Source organism: Abrus precatorius, unplaced genomic scaffold, assembly GCF_003935025.1.
Source record: "Abrus precatorius isolate BTA unplaced genomic scaffold, Abrus_2018 Scaffold5, whole genome shotgun sequence".
NCBI classification, from domain to species: domain Eukaryota; kingdom Viridiplantae; phylum Streptophyta; class Magnoliopsida; order Fabales; family Fabaceae; genus Abrus; species Abrus precatorius.
Window position 1 is genome coordinate 8,288,979 of NW_020874395.1, and position 16,550 is coordinate 8,305,528.

Genomic DNA, 16,550 nt, shown 5'->3' on the forward strand with positions numbered 1-16,550 from the left:
CTCAGAGATCAACGTGTCATACTACGTGAGTCTTAATCATATAACTTAATCTATTGCAATACGTATATTATGAGTACACTTTTCGATGTATCACAATACATGTATCATAATAACATCCATTAATCTATCTAACTCACGTATTATAATCACATCTCTCATAATTCCTTCGTCATATCATATTATTTACTTTTATATATAAAACTCTTTCTTCATTTGAGAATAATATAACACTTTTCATCGATAACATAATTTTACCAATTTCAACATACACAAGTCATCAACAAACATTCATATTTATAATATCATATCCATATAATAAAATATGTCGAAGGTCGAACACCTCTAAATTCAACTCAATTATACAATTTTAATACATATACCTTTTAGTATCAACAGAATCATCTATCTTAAAGTTTGGTAACATTCAATATTAACACTATATCTATTATCTAATATTGAATGATCGGATTTATTTTTTTCTGTAACTCTCTAAAATAACTCTAAATAGTTTTGTTTTTCTGTACACGAACTATTAATTAATTATTTTACAACGAGGGTTTGAATTTAGAATAAAATGACGAATGTATAATTTGAATTTAATTCAAATTGAATTTTTTTTAAAGTTTAATCGAAAAAGTTACATGATCAAGTTGTTTGTTTTTTGTTTGTTTTAGCTCATCTGCCTAACTCGCATGTTTAGGAGGATTTCAATCTAAACTATAATATTTTTTGAATGATTTGTCGGTCGTTTACAATATTTCTGATTAGTTAAACCTCCACCGAAAAAAAAAAGTTACATAGTTTTTTTTTTTCTAATTGAAACTGTTTCAAATTTAGAGTACAATTTTTATTATCAAACTCAGAATCTTTTCATTTTTTTTATCCATTTTTTCTTCCATTACTATTAAAATTATTACTATATAAATTTTATTTTAAAATTATTCTTATTTTCAAAATATTTAATATACAAAATTTTGTTTTTTCATCTGAGTAATGGAGAGAATTAATTATCTTTACTTTCTCGTGGTTTAACTCAACTTTTATATATAATTTATAAGAAAACTACAAATGTTAAATGTATAAACTATTTAAAATATAGTGTTAAATGGATATATTACATACTACATATTTTTATAGATTACTAAAATATTAAAATAAGAAAATGAGTAATAGTCTAATAGACATAAACAATAAAGGTAATTTCATGTATATTTTATTTTAAGTTTAATTTTATAGGTTTCCTAAAATACTCTTTATGGAAAAACAAGAAACTAACAGTTGTGGAAATTCAATGTTAGATTTATATATTTTAGACATATCATACATTATAGATATAAATTAATTATTGAAATATTTATAGAAAGAAAATAATCAATAGATGTAAAAATTAATAAAATATAAAAAGTAAACCACATTTATCGATTTAATTTGATAAGTTTGGTAAAGTATTATTAATAGAACATTTAACATTTTTTTAAGAAAACTATATACATGTGACAGCTGTAAACGTTTGTAGATTACATAATATCAACTTGTTAACTAGGGTATTAATTGTAGATTTTGTTTAAGATTAGTTTATTAATTCAATTTTTTTTTTCTGAAACATTCAGATTAAAATTTAAATTTACAGATTATATAGTTTGTCAGCGATAACGTTACAATAAAATTGAAAATATTAGATAACTAATGATTTCTCCAAGGATAAGATTCTCTGCCATAACTGAAAGACCTCTTAGTTCGAAAAATCAGCTAGAGTTCAAATTCAAGTCTATTTCTTTCATTATAAATAAACCGTGAGAGTTACTTTTGTTTTGGTACGGTGATGGAAAAAATGGGGAGAATCACTTTAATTTTCTTATTATGTTTGGTCTCTGTTAGCACATTTATCGAAGCTGCCAATGTTTCGTATGATGGAAGGGCAATTACGATTGATGGCAAGAGAAGAGTCTTAATCTCTGGTTCAATTCATTATCCTCGTAGTACTGCTGAAGTAAGTATCATCGTATCATCATTCTTTCACGTTATTTTTTCTATTTAAAAAATTCCCAATTACTAACGATCGATTATGACTGTTTCATGATTTTTATAAATCCATTTAATTATATTCTTACTTTCACATTTTATTTTTTTTCTGTTTCGAAGACTCTATTGTTAACCATTGATCTATGTCTCACTATTACAATTTGTATAAAACCATAAATAATTATATTAATTTTGATCTATTTTTTTATGACAGATGTGGCCATCTTTGATTGAGAAAGCAAAAAAAGGTGGACTTAATGTTATTGAAACATATGTTTTCTGGAATGCTCACGAGCCTCAACGTCGCCAGGTTTTATATATATTCTAGCTAAATCTTATAGTTCATCATATAAATTTCGTTTTTGACACTATTTTTAATCTTTTTTTCTTCTTTGTATTTTCAGTATGACTTTTCTGGAAATCTAGATCTCGTGAGATTTATTAGAACGATTCAGAATCAAGGGCTTTATGCCATGCTTCGAATTGGTCCATACGTGTGTGCAGAATGGAACTATGGGTAAGAAATTTTAAATGCTAACACTTTTGCTTACTGAATATTAAAACAAGTTTTTCATGGTTACCTAAATCATATCTTTGCTTAGCTAATTTGATCTATTTACTCTCTTGTAATCTTTCAGGGGTTTTCCGGTGTGGTTGCACAACATTCCAAACATCGAATTTAGGACCAACAATGCTGTTTTTGAGGTAAGTAACTATGCTTCCTTATATGTTTTAGGGATCAAAATAAATAAAATGTTAAAATATAAAATAAAAAAATACAAAAACTAAAATTAAAATATCATATATTTTGTATGACACACATGTAATCAAAAGTGAAATGTTTTATTTTTGCAGGCTGAGATGAAAAACTTCACGACTTTGATAGTTGACAAGATGAGCAGTGAGAAGCTCTTTGCATCACAAGGAGGACCCATTATTCTTGCTCAGGTTTAGTTTTAATTTGTAGCAGTTCCCTAATAATTATTTATCCTTATTAATTATAACATTTATCTTATGTTGTGTGTATATATACTGACTCTCTGCACTGAAATAGATTGAAAATGAATATGGAAATGTGATGCAATCATATGGTGAAGGTGGTAAACAATATGTCCAATGGTGTGCTCAACTGGCTGAATCTTACCAAATTGGTGTTCCTTGGGTCATGTGTCAACAGAATGATGCTCCTGATCCCTTGGTAATACAAATTAAATTTGTTAAATTAACTTTTGAATTTTTTTATTTATAAAATAATTACTAATTTATTTATTTTCTTGGCTGCCCTAAATTAGATTAACACGTGTAATGGGTGGTACTGTGACCAATTTTATCCTAACAGCAAGAACAAACCGAAGATGTGGACCGAGAATTGGACTGGCTGGTTTGTTCTTCATTTTCAAATTTCAATAGATTTTCAATTCATTTTTCTGTTGTTTTTCTTAATTGCAAAATAATCATTAAAATAATGAGACGCTTTCAACTAGGTACAAGAATTGGGGAGGACCAAACCCACATAGAACTGCTGAGGATGTTGCTTTTGCTGTTGCACGATTTTTCCAATATGGTGGCACATTCCAAAACTACTATATGGTAGTTAACTAGTTAAATTGACTTGCTTTTGTATTTTAATTATAAATTATCTTTTTTTGTTAAAATTTTACTTTCTGCTTTTCTCACAATAGTACCATGGAGGTACCAATTTTGGACGAACTTCAGGAGGCCCATACATCACCACTTCATATGACTATGATGCTCCTTTGGATGAATATGGTAAATCATAGGTTTAAAAATTATTATCCAAGGTCTTCCCATTTTGTAAAAATATAATATTTATCATATTTCCAAAAATTATGATATTTTTTATGTCACATTTTTAATTGATATGGCAATGAAATAATTTTTTAATGTAGGTAATTTAAATCAACCTAAGTGGGGACATCTAAAAAGACTTCATGAGCTCCTAAAATCAATGGAAAAAGTCTTGACTCTAGGTTCCTCCAACAACGTTGAATATGGAAATATGATGACAGTAAGTTTTTAATTTCATCTAGCAAGTTATTTAGATTTATAGTTTTAAATTATATGTTATATTTCTTGCTATTTTAATCATTTCATTCTAATTGATCTCCAAATATTGATTGTTTTTAGGCCACAGTTTTTAGTTATGCTGGAAAATCAGTTTGCTTTCTTGGAAATGCAAATTCGACAAATGATGCTACAATTAACTTTCAAAACAACCAATACATTGTTCCTGCATGGTCTGTGTCTATCCTTCCAGATTGTAATACAGAAGTTTACAACACTGCAAAGGTGAGAATCACCATCACAATTAATTGTTGAATAATAATTCTTTTTTGGTGTTACATGAGTAATTAAGTCAAGTAGCTAACTAATTGGAGTTTGTATGATTAATACTAACTAATTAAATAATATGAAATTAGGTCAATGCTCAAACATCCATAATGGTCATGAAGGATGAAAAAAATAAGAAAGAAGAATCACACACATTGAAGTGGCAATGGATGTATGAGCCTTTCATTCAAATGAAAAATGGCACAATCCTTGGTTCTGTTTCTATGACTTCTCCTAACCTTTTGGATCAAAAGGTTGTCACGAATGATACTAGTGACTACTTATGGTACATCACCAGGTAATAATTTCTTTGTTACCTAAAAATTTTGTATTGAGCAATATATATTACTTATTGGTCACTGACTTGTATGAAAAAATTATCCTCAGTGTTGACATTAGCAAAAGTGACCCTATTTGGAACAAAGATGTTAAGCTAAGAGTGAAAACCAACGGGCATGTACTTCTTTTATTTGTTAATGGAGAACATGTTGGTAAGTTTATACTGGAAAATTTTTAACCCTACTTTCTATTTTATCTTTTTATATAAACCCTATTTCTAAATTGTAATTTCATATTCTTCTTTTATCATTGTTCCCCCTCACAGGTTCCCAATATGCTCGATATGGAAAATACCAGTTCACTTATGAGGCAAAGATCAAATTGAAGCTTGGGAAAAATGAAATAACTCTACTTAGTAGCACCGTCGGTTTACATGTGAGCAACGACTACCGACATCATAAATACATTAATTGTGTCAATATTGATTCTTGTTATGGAACTAACATTCCCCTCCATTCAAATAGAACTATGGTGCCCACTTTGACGATGTGCCAGTTGGTGTTTGTGGTCCTGTTCAATTGGTGGCACAAAAGAATAACACTGATGAGATCGTCAAGGATATCACCAAAAATGTGTGGAATTATAAGGTGGGAATACACGGTGAGAAGGTGAAGAATTACTCCCCTAGTAACACCAGAGAATGGTCCACAACTCGTCTTCCAACAGATAGAGTATTTGTTTGGTACAAGGTATAATTACCATCTCTGTCAAATGCTTAGATCATTTTCATGGTAATATTGCACTTTTTTTAGTAGTTGAGTGATGAACAAAACGAATTGTTTTCAAGTTCGTATAATATATAGTCTGTTGTTTGTCATTCTACGGATACATTATAAATAAAGTAGCTTTCGCTCATGTCATGAAATCGTATCATATATTAAAATAAAGGGAGATATTAACATATTATACATTTTATTTAACATTTCAATTTTTTTTTTCTTGTAGACTACTTTCAAGAGTCCCATAGGAATCCGACCTGTTGTGGTAGATTTGAAAGGGTTAGGAAAAGGTCAAGCTTGGGTAAATGGAAACAATATTGGTAGGTATTGGCCCAGTTATCTGGCAGAGGAGAATGGTTGTAGTTCAACGTGTGATTACCGTGGAGCATATACCTCAAACAAATGCTTGACAAAGTGTGGAAGGCCAACTCAAAGATGGTAACATGAATAATTTGAAATGATCATTGAAGAAATATTGTGTATGAATGACATGTGTACTAGTAATTTTTGTTACTTTCTTTCTGTGTAGGTACCATATCCCACGCTCATTTCTTCGTGAAGATGATATAAACACGTTGGTGTTGTTTGAAGAGTTAGGAGGTCAACCCTATGAAGTTAAATTTGCGACTTCAACTGTTGGAAAAGCATGTGGAAATGCCTATGAAGGACATGAATTGGAACTAGCATGCGATGAGAACCAAGTCATATCTGAAATTAAATTTGCTAGCTTTGGTGTGCCGGAGGGTGAATGTGGATCCTTTAAAAAAGGCCATTGTGAATCTGATGAAGCTTTATATGTTGTGAAAAGGGTAATTTACATTTTTTTTTCATAGATCACTTTATTTTAATTTCCATCGTAAAGTGTTGGGAAAAAAAGGTGTACCTAATTTTTTATATTTTTATGTTTTGCAGCGATGTGTTGGCAGGCAGAGATGTCTTATTCATGTTAATAAGAACGTGCTTGGACCTACTGGGTGCAAAGTCCCACAGAATAGACTTGTAGTTGAAGCAGTTTGCGAAATAACAAGCAATGAATTTAGGAAGCACTAGATTTTAGTATTTGCTAGAATTTCTTTAGAATTTGTTTACAATTTTAGGGATAATAATAATTATCTTGAAAATATTGAGTTTTTTTTATTCTTCATTTTGATTGCAACAATCTCGGGTGAAAAAAGAGAGTTTATAAAGGTGTGTGTGGGGCATGCAATGGACCATGATGAAGGTTCTGTGAGTGCTCATGAAACAAGTACATGCGCTCAAATTTATCCAAGTAATCAAATTAATTTCTTTCTGAGAGGTAAATAATGACAAAAAAAATTCAAAATTGGTATTTTGGCTATAATTAATTTTAACACAACTCAATAACTCATTTCTCTTTAAAAATTGCCAAAAAATACCCATTAACTAATTTATGGAATAGTTTGGCACGTGTTCATGTTTGTTTCAGTTTATTTAAAAAATTGGTATTTGTTTTTTAATTTTTTATAAATCTTATGAAAGTTAATCAATTATTTTTCTATATTTAAACTGAACTAAACATGTTACTAATCAGCCTATAAGTCTAAGTAGTACATTTTCTAACTTTGTTATGTCGTTGGTGGTTTAAGGGCATGCGATGTAGTTTAAGCACAAGCATGCTTCAGAGATCATTTCTTTGTCATTTCATTTCAGCTTTTTTTCTCGCACACCAGTTTTCTGTAGCTTTTAAGATTGTTTAAATTCTTTTTTTTTTTTGTTCAAAAAATTGTGTACACTTTTTATCGAATAAGAATTGTATGCTGCATTTATCATTCAGGTCCAATTCTTGGTTTGCAGAGAACTGAGTACATGCAACAAAACATAAGGAAGAACATATATATACATATGAGAAAGAGAGAAAGAGAGAGAGAGAGAGAGAGAGAGAGAGAGAGAGAGATGTCATTTTTCTATGAGATATAACTGATTTTGTTAGCTTAAATTCCAACTACATCTAAATCATATTTAAAAAAATTAATGATTACGTATTCATTTTATAAATGTCACATGATTTGTAATTTTAAATATCTGTATATATATTGATTTAATAAAAAAAGCTATAATTTATTATCATGTTCAAACCATATTGAAAAAAACTAAATATTTAAAAGAGATTTTTCCGGTACCCTCGTGAATTAAGGGGTTTAGGAACCTCTTCTTGATAACTATTAATATCGTGACATTTTGTTTTTATTTAATTGTTTATAAATTTTAATCAAATCCCTTGATTAAAGTGAAAGTTGTTGGTAATTTTAAAAATAGAACTAGAAGCTTTTGAAAGTTCCAAATTCTTTTACTGAACCCATTTTGAACTAGAAACAATCTTAAACACAGGAATACAATTTTGGTTTTTCTTTTATTTCTATCACGATACTTTCTCAAATATCTAAATATAACATAGGAATACAATTTTGGTTTTTCTTTTCTCAGTACGTGTTTAAAACAAGTTATATTAGGATTATTCGAAAGGAAAGTTTCGTAATTAAGTTTAATTTAATGTAGTTCAATTTTATATAACTAAAATTTTTAATCTGTGTTTCCCTTGCAATATAGATTTTCTCTCAAATTCTTTAAAAACTTATTAGGAACTCAAATATTTTTATTTAAAAATGTATTTAACTTTTCTAAAAGAAAAAGTTATAAGTATTGATTTTAGTTAAAAAAAATTATATTTACAACTAATTTTGGTAAAATAAAAATCATATTTTAAACAACTTTTAACCAAAATCAACTGAATTTAAAACTTATTTTTGTTAAAAGGAACTAATTTAAAACTGGTTTTACTAAAATTTAGATGTAAAATTAGTTAGAGTCAAAATTAATTGTGTGTTTGTATTAGGTTTGATTAAATTATGGTAGATAAAGGTAAGAAAGGTGTTACTCAGCATTTTGCTTGTGACAACACTCTTCCATCAACCATTCCCTCTTTCACATCCACACTAGTTGTAGTGCAAACCTTCCAGGTTGAAGGGCGTGAGCAATTTATCATGGTATCCAACCCTAGGCATGTGCCTCCTTCCCTCTAGTATAACGAGTTTCACAATCTGCATCACCAACTACATTTATACCTCACTGTCCCCTTCCATACAGCATGTAACGTCCCGAGTTTTGTAGATTATTTGATTATTAATATGAATATGTGGGTTGCTATTTGAATATGTATTTGATGTATATAATGATGTGAATGTATGTGTATATGTTGTAAATACAAGTGGATGTATATATAGGCAAAGTGTGTACTGCAGGGGTGTTCTCACGGTAGCGAATAGATTCTCGCTGTAGCGACAAGGTCCTAGGTGAGAGGACTGCATCTGTTGCGTTCTCGCTGTAACGAGAAACTTCTCACTACAATGAGAGGGCAACAGAGAATGGGTGTTTTCTGAGCGCAATCTCGCTGTAGCGAAATTATGTAGAAAACTAGCTGCAAAATCCTCTAATACTTTCGCTGTAGTGAGGAAAGGTCTTACTGTAACGAGAAATGTCTCGCTGTAGTGAAAGTGCCTCGCTATAGCGAGAGTGTTGTAACTTATAGGGTATTTGAGGGGTTTAGGGTTCGAGAAATATGTTCCCACTCTTTCTCTTCATCCCTCTCTCAATCCTCTCGATCCCCAACTCATTTTCACTAATTAAACTGTCTTCAAATTTGTTTGCGAGCTAGATTAAAGGTTGAAATCACGTTTGGAGGTAAGTTTTATGGGTTAGGGTTTCAATTTTCGTCCCTTTCTTTCATTTTCTCAATTTCTCATGGAGTTTTCCATGAGTTTAGGACGAAAATTTGTGTAGGGAGCTATTCTACCATTGATTTGTGTTGTGGGTCTTCAATTCAAGGTAAAGGGGACTCTACCCTATGCCTTTTTGCTTAGAATTCGTTTGTATGGCTAAGTGTTGGAATGTGAATGATTAGAATGTGGGAAGATGTGTGATTTAATGAAAATGAGTTGATGTAGTGAGATTGAGTTAGAAAGATTGTATGGAATATAATGTGGTTGATGTTGAATAGTGTGTGTGATGAAATGGTTTGATTGTGATTGGATTTTAATGGAAACTTTGTGTGGAATACAATATGATTGATATTGAGTATGATGTGTGGTGAAATGGTTGGTTACAATGTGGTTGAAAATGTGTGGACATGCCATTGGTTGATAATGAATAATGTGAAATGATTGAAAATACATGTGAATGGTGTTGTAGAAATACCTTAGAAAAAATACAGAGATGTCTTATTCATGTTAATAAGAACGTGCTTGGACCTATTGGGTGCAAAGTCCCACAGAATAGACTTGCAGTTGAAGCCGTTTGCGAAATAACAAGCAATGAATTTAGGAAGAACTAGATTTTAGTATTTGCTAGGAATTTCTTTAGAATTTGTTTACAATTTTAGGGATAATAATAATTATCTTGAAAATATTAATAAAGCATGCTTCCTATTATTGAATCTTTTTTTATTCTTAATACTTCTGATTGGAACAATCTTGGGTGAAAAAAAAGGAGAGTTTATAAAGGTATGTGAGGCATGGAATAGACCATGGTGAAGATTATGTGGATACTCATGAAACAAGTATATGCTCTCAAATTTGTCTAAGCAGTAAAATTAATTTATTTTTGAGAGGTAATAAAATAAGAAAATAAATTAAAAGTGTTTTGGGGTACAATTAATTTTAACACAACTCAATAACTCATTATTCTTTAAAAATTGGCTAGTATGTTAATTAATCCATTTGAGACCCAGCTCAAATGCCAAAAAAACATTAACTTGTTGATGGTTTTTTTTTTTTTTTTTTTTTTTTTTTTTTTTACGTTGTGTATGTTTGTTTTACTTTATTTTAAGAAATAACATATTTTTTAACTATTTTGTAAATCTTATGAAAATTAAACAATTATTTTTCTATATTTAAATTGAAGTAAACATGTTACTAATACATTTTCTAGCATTGATATTTTGTTGGTGGTTTAAGGGCATGCGGCTTGGTGTAAGCACAAGCATGGTTCAGAGATCGTGATTGATGTGAAAAATTGGCGTCAAAAGGTGTTGCTTAATATACATATCGAAATGCGTTAGGCAAATAAAATAGACGAGCAATCATTAATAAAATGAATTATGGGTTCAGGCTTCCTATATCCTTAGCTATAGTTGTGCACTTAGAATCTCATGTGTATTGTGTTGCATTTAAGATTGTGAGCTTTTATTTTCTTTGTTCAAAGATTGTGTACAATTTTGATAAAATAATAAGTGTATGTTGCATTTATGATTGAGGCCCAATTCATGGTATGAAGAAAACTGATTACAACAAAACAAAGGGATTATATATATATATATATATATATATATATATATATATATATATATATATAATCATAAATAGATTTTTAAAATTAAAAAAAATTAATATCACATATTTATTTTATAAAATGTCACATCATTTGTAATTTTAATCTTAAAATTTAAAATTAGATTAAATAATTAAAAGTTATCTCCATTAAAATTTATAATGATTAAGTATTTATTGTTATTATTTTAACTGACCAATAGAAAAGAGTAATTTATATATTTTTTTAAAAAAAGATTACAGCAATTAACATTTTGGAGAGCCAATAGATGTATTCATTATTTTTTTTATAAGGCAATTTCGTTATAAAGTTACCATAAACTTATAACCGATTAGAAAGAAAATTAAAAGAGAAAAGTGAGAGAAAAATAAAATTTCTACACTCTTATACAAATGGCATGTGTCATATCTTTAAGTACGAATTAAACAAATTGTTATAAAGAATATAAAAAGGTAAAAAGATAAATATTCTTTCATATTCATAACACTCTTTAATGTGCATAATTTAAGAAAATGCTTCATTTAAATTTTACTAGGAAAAATTTTGTTATCCCAACATGAGGTAACACTTTTAAAAGATATTAATTTAAAATAAATATTTTTTAAAAATTAGAGAAGATGTCAGTAAATTTTATTTAAATAAAAATTTGAAAATAAAATTTTAAAAATAATATAATCTTTAAAATTAAGTGTGTGTTTAGAAGTCACTTACATGTAGGGAATGTAGGAAGGTAATTAGCTAAGATATCCCTGTTACCATTAATAGTTCTATCTCAATCATCATTTTAAACACCAAAGGTAAAATTTAGGAGCTACAAAAATTTCCAAGTCGACTACACTTATATTATACATATTAATATCTCATAGGTGTCATGTCTATTACAAATTTTGAATTAAATCATTGCTAAGGAACTTATCAATAAATTACAGTTTTCAAAATAAATTTTCTAAGTCCTATAATAGTTTCATTTATCCCTTTCACTGAGCTGGTGCTGATCGTCTTGATCACTTAACAAAATAAATGTAAGAGTGAGTACTCTATACTATTACACACATGCACAGAGACTCACCTCGCATGTTTCACAACAATCATTAATCCACTCCTTTCAACAATACTCACATATTTGCACATCAAGTCATACACAGGTGCGCTCACTGCACCTTCAATCATTTGACACACCCATGTACACTCATTGTACGTTAGCCATGCTCACTGTGGCACTGTGATCACAGATTTCTGATGCCCTCAGACATACTCAGTTTCGCACAATGGATGGTCACTGAATAGCTCTCGCTCCACGTGTAACACCTTAGTTTAAATTTCTAAATAAATAAATTTCTCAAAAATGGGAATAATAAAATTTCATTCAAGAGTTCCTAATAAATAGTTCAATAAAGTATTTCAAAATAAGGAGGGATTATAATTTGCATCAAATCATTGCTACAAGACTTAATTAGTACATCATAATTTCAAAGAATAATTTCCTAAGTCCTATAGCTGTTTCATCCATCCCTTCACTGAATCTGGTGCTAATCGTCTTGGTCACCTGAAAAATAAATGTACGGATGAGTATTCTACACTATCAAATATAAGCACAGAGACTCACCTTACATGTTCCAACATTACATAATTGAATCGAATTCATTAGTCATAACTACATGCACATTAAGCACATATCAACCATTTACACATTTACGCTCACTGTACACAGAATTAAATCACATCAAGTTTCACACGGGTGTGCTCACTGCACCTTCAACAATTTATATACACACACGTGCGCTCACTGCACGTAGCCACGCTCATGCTCTCAACCTCAGAGACTTACTCAATTCACACCATGGGTGGTTGTCGGATAGCTCCCACCCCATAGATACAACGTGTGCAGTACTGAGCCCCCAAGCAAAGGTGTTAGTCAGAGGTCAAGTCAAAAGGAGAGTGTGTGGCCTGTGGTGCACCCACGCTCATTGTTGGTGTCACCAATACCCTCTCTTTCCCAAAGTATTTCTACCGTCCTCATCTTTCACACCCCTAGTGTATCGCTGAACCATTCATAGTTTTCAATCATTCCAAACATCATCACAATCACACCGAACATGCCATTCACACATATTTCTATCCATTCACATTATTCAACATTAATCAATGACATTTAAACACACACATTCACCCATATTCTCAATCAAGGGCATGTCCACTCATGTTCAACCATATTATATCCAACCACACAATTTCTATTCTAACTTTACCACAGTCAAGTCATTTCATCATACATTGTACATAATATTAATCACATTGTATTCAAACACAACATTTTCCATCACAATCCATACCCATCACTTCATTTTCATTAAAACACACATCTTCCTACATTTCAATCATTCACATTTACAAACATAACCACATAAATAAATTTTGGGCATATAGAGATAGGGTAGATCCTCCCTTACCTCAAAATGAAGGCTCAACACAAATCAATGGTAGAAAACATCCCTACGCAGTATTTCACCTTCCAAGCGTCCCGAACACAATCTTACACCTAAACGGCCTTGGAGGCTTTAAACGGTGAAATAAGATTTTGAGTCAAGAGAATCGAAGAGATTTCGAAGAGAGGAATGAGAAATAAATTTTTCAAACCTCAAACCCTCAAATACCCCTTTGGTTGCGATATTCTCACTACAACGAGATATCCCTCACTGCAGCGACACCATCTTTCGTTGCAGCTAAAATCTCGAAGGAAACTGCACTCTAGTTTCTGCAGAATCTCGCTACAGCAAGATCCTCTCGCTACAGCGAGAATGCCTCTGCAGCACACACTTAGCCTATTTCAATCAATTCAAACCAATCACAAGTCCACACTACATTTCAACCACACTATACATATATCTTCACATTATATTCACATCCAAATCATCACACAATCAAATGCACATTCAAACATCAATTCACACATTTATATTAATAAATCAATATATTGTTTCAAAATCTGGGGCGTTACACCACGAATACAACGTGTGCGGTCTTGGGCCCCAAACAAAGGTATTAGTCATAGGCCAAGTCAGGAGGAGAGTGTGTGGCTTGTGATACACCTACGTTCACTATTGGTGTCACCACCACCCTTTCTTCCCTAAGGTATTTCTACTGGCCCATCTTCCACACCCTCAGTATATCACTAAACTATTCATAGTTTTTTTTAACCAATTCAAACATAATCACACTCAGCATTCCATTCAATGACATGTCTACACATACATTCACTCACATTCTCAATCACATCAGGATATTGATTTTCACACATGGCACATATGCCCACATTCAATCACATCACACTCAAACATCCAAATTTTCATAAAAAGCCTACCACAATCAAGTCATTTCAACACACACATTACCTAATATTCATTACATTATGCTTAATCATAAAACTCCTATCAAAACACACATCTTCCTACTTTATATCTCAACTACATTGCAACCCATAGCAAAATAAATAGATTCAAAACACAATTAGATAAGGTAGAGTCCCTGATGAATCCATATTTTTACTGATATTTTAGCATAATTCTAACACATTTGATAAGAAAAATATATGAAGAAAGCAGAAAAACTCAGAAAAAGAGAATGAATTTAAGTTTTCTTTAAAATTGTAGTTATCTTAGCAATTGTGAAATTTTTGCTTAGGAATTAAGTTTTTAATCTTGTTTAATAATTCGAGCAAGGTTCATAAAAATGGAGGCTTGATGACAAGGAAGAGGAAAGAAGCAAGTCTGGACTCCAAAAACACAAGAACAAGAAAATACAGACTGGGCGTGATCACTATTGTCAGTGAAAGTGATCACTCGAGAGTTTAAAGAAGAAAGCCTGGGCATCATCACTTTTATCAGTAAAAGTGAGCGTTCCAGAGAGGCAAAATATCAGGAAAGCTCTGCGTAACCACTATTGTCGTCGAAAGTGATCGTTCCAGACAGCCTTCAACTTGGCGAATTGCGCGTAGTCACTTTTATTCATAAGAGTGATCACGCCAGCTACTTGGGCTCTGCGTTGACACTTTTATTAGCAAAAGTGATAGTTCCAGAGAGCCTTCATTATCAGGAAAGTTACGCGTGGTCACTTTTTCTGATAAAAGTGTTAAGGCGCAACCATAAACTTTCTGCGTGACTACTATTTCTCATAAAAGTGATAACGCGCAAATCTGGGAAATTTCTATAAATAATAGAAACGTGCAGATTTTTCGGTGTGCAGTTTTATTTTTTTGTTTTTCTGTTAGATCTCGTTGAGAGAGATTGAGAGAGAAGATTGGGGTCAAGTCTTGAAGCTTCCACAAAGAGGAATCGGATTGGAGCTTCCGGCTATGGCTTCTTGGAGTTTTCCTTCTCCTTCTTCTTCTTTCTCTTTCTCTTCTCCCATGTTTGAGTAGTTTTCTTGTAGTTAGGGGTTTATGAAACACGAATTGATGTATTGATTTGATTCTTGCTTCTGAATTTTGAGTTCTTGGATTAATTGAATTGTGAATTCTGCTTTTCTTGCAATCTATGAATGGAAATTTGTATGGTTCATCAAAGAGGAACATTTACCAATAGAAGTTGGATTTGAATCTCTGATCTGAGTTTGAAATCAGAATTTAGGGATTTCTTAGGGATAAGGGGACCTAATTCTGCAATCTTAAGGTTCTAAGTCTTAATGCAACTTGAAATTGAACTTCACCTAAGGGATTACGGTGGTTTAGTTGCTTGTTAGGGTCAATGAGTTAAGGGATTAACCTTTGGCTATTGATATACGAAACTGATTGTCAATTAATCAAGTTCTTGAATTTTCAGAAGCATAATTGAATTAATATTGACATTCTTGTGAAGTAAATTCTTAACTACCTTTCAATCCATTTCTAATCTCATATTGCATTCATTGATCTGTTTTCTGCATGTTTTTCTTTACTATTAATTGTTTTGGTTTATTGCTTTTGTATGTTACAACTCTCCTTTCAAATTTGTATGGCTCAAATGGTTATAATTCTGTGAAGTGGTACTTGAAACCTAAATTCCCTGTGGAGACGATATTTGGATCTTAAATTTACTTATTACTTGTTGCAATCCTAGTGCACTTGCTAGTGTTAGATTGTGAACAACAAGTTTTTGGCTCCGTTTCCGGGGAATAACAATGCTCTCCACGCGGATTTCATCCTAAACACATGAAAAACTCCACGAGAAACTGATAAAACAAAGAAGAGGGATGAAAACTGAAACTTTAACTCATAAACCTACCTCAAAACATCTCGAACACGATATCAACCTTCAATCTTGCTCCCAAACAGCTTTGGAGGCAATTTAATCGGTGAAATAGGGTTAAGGGTTGAGAGAATCGAAAGAGAGTTTGGAGAGAGGGATGGGAATGAGTTTCCTAAACTCTAAACCCCTCAAATACCCTATGAGTCACGACACTCTCGCTACAGCAAGACCCCTTCTCACTGCAGCGAAAATCTCAGATAAATTTGCACTCTGTGTAACACCTTAAATTTAATTTCAAAATAACATATTTTGCAAAAATGAGAATAATAAAAATTTTATTTAAATATAATTTCCCAATATAGAGTTTCATGAAGGATTTTTCAAAACAATAAGGGATTACAAGTTTATATCGTTAACTACTATAGCACCAATCCAATTACATTGAAATTTCAAAATAAAATCTAAGCCTTATAGCAATTTCATACACCCCTTCATTGAGTCCGGTGCTGATCGTTTTGGTTACCTAAACAACAAAATGTAAGGGTGATTACTC

General features: G+C 31.2%; 1 protein-coding gene across 1 annotated transcript; it reads left to right on the forward strand.

Moving 5' to 3' along the window:
- Positions 1-1,822: 1,822 nt before the first annotated feature.
- On the forward strand, positions 1,823-6,482 carry LOC113866602 (beta-galactosidase 15-like). The gene is made up of 18 exons (XM_027501419.1): positions 1,823-1,990; positions 2,237-2,332; positions 2,427-2,539; positions 2,661-2,727; positions 2,878-2,970; positions 3,077-3,220; positions 3,315-3,403; positions 3,507-3,612; positions 3,705-3,792; positions 3,933-4,051; positions 4,171-4,332; positions 4,464-4,672; positions 4,762-4,865; positions 4,979-5,088; positions 5,178-5,384; positions 5,671-5,801; positions 5,962-6,241; positions 6,345-6,482. Exons 1-18 carry the CDS (start codon positions 1,823-1,825, stop codon positions 6,480-6,482), a joined length of 2,424 nt encoding a protein of 807 aa, XP_027357220.1.
- The last annotated feature ends 10,068 nt before the right edge of the window (positions 6,483-16,550 follow it).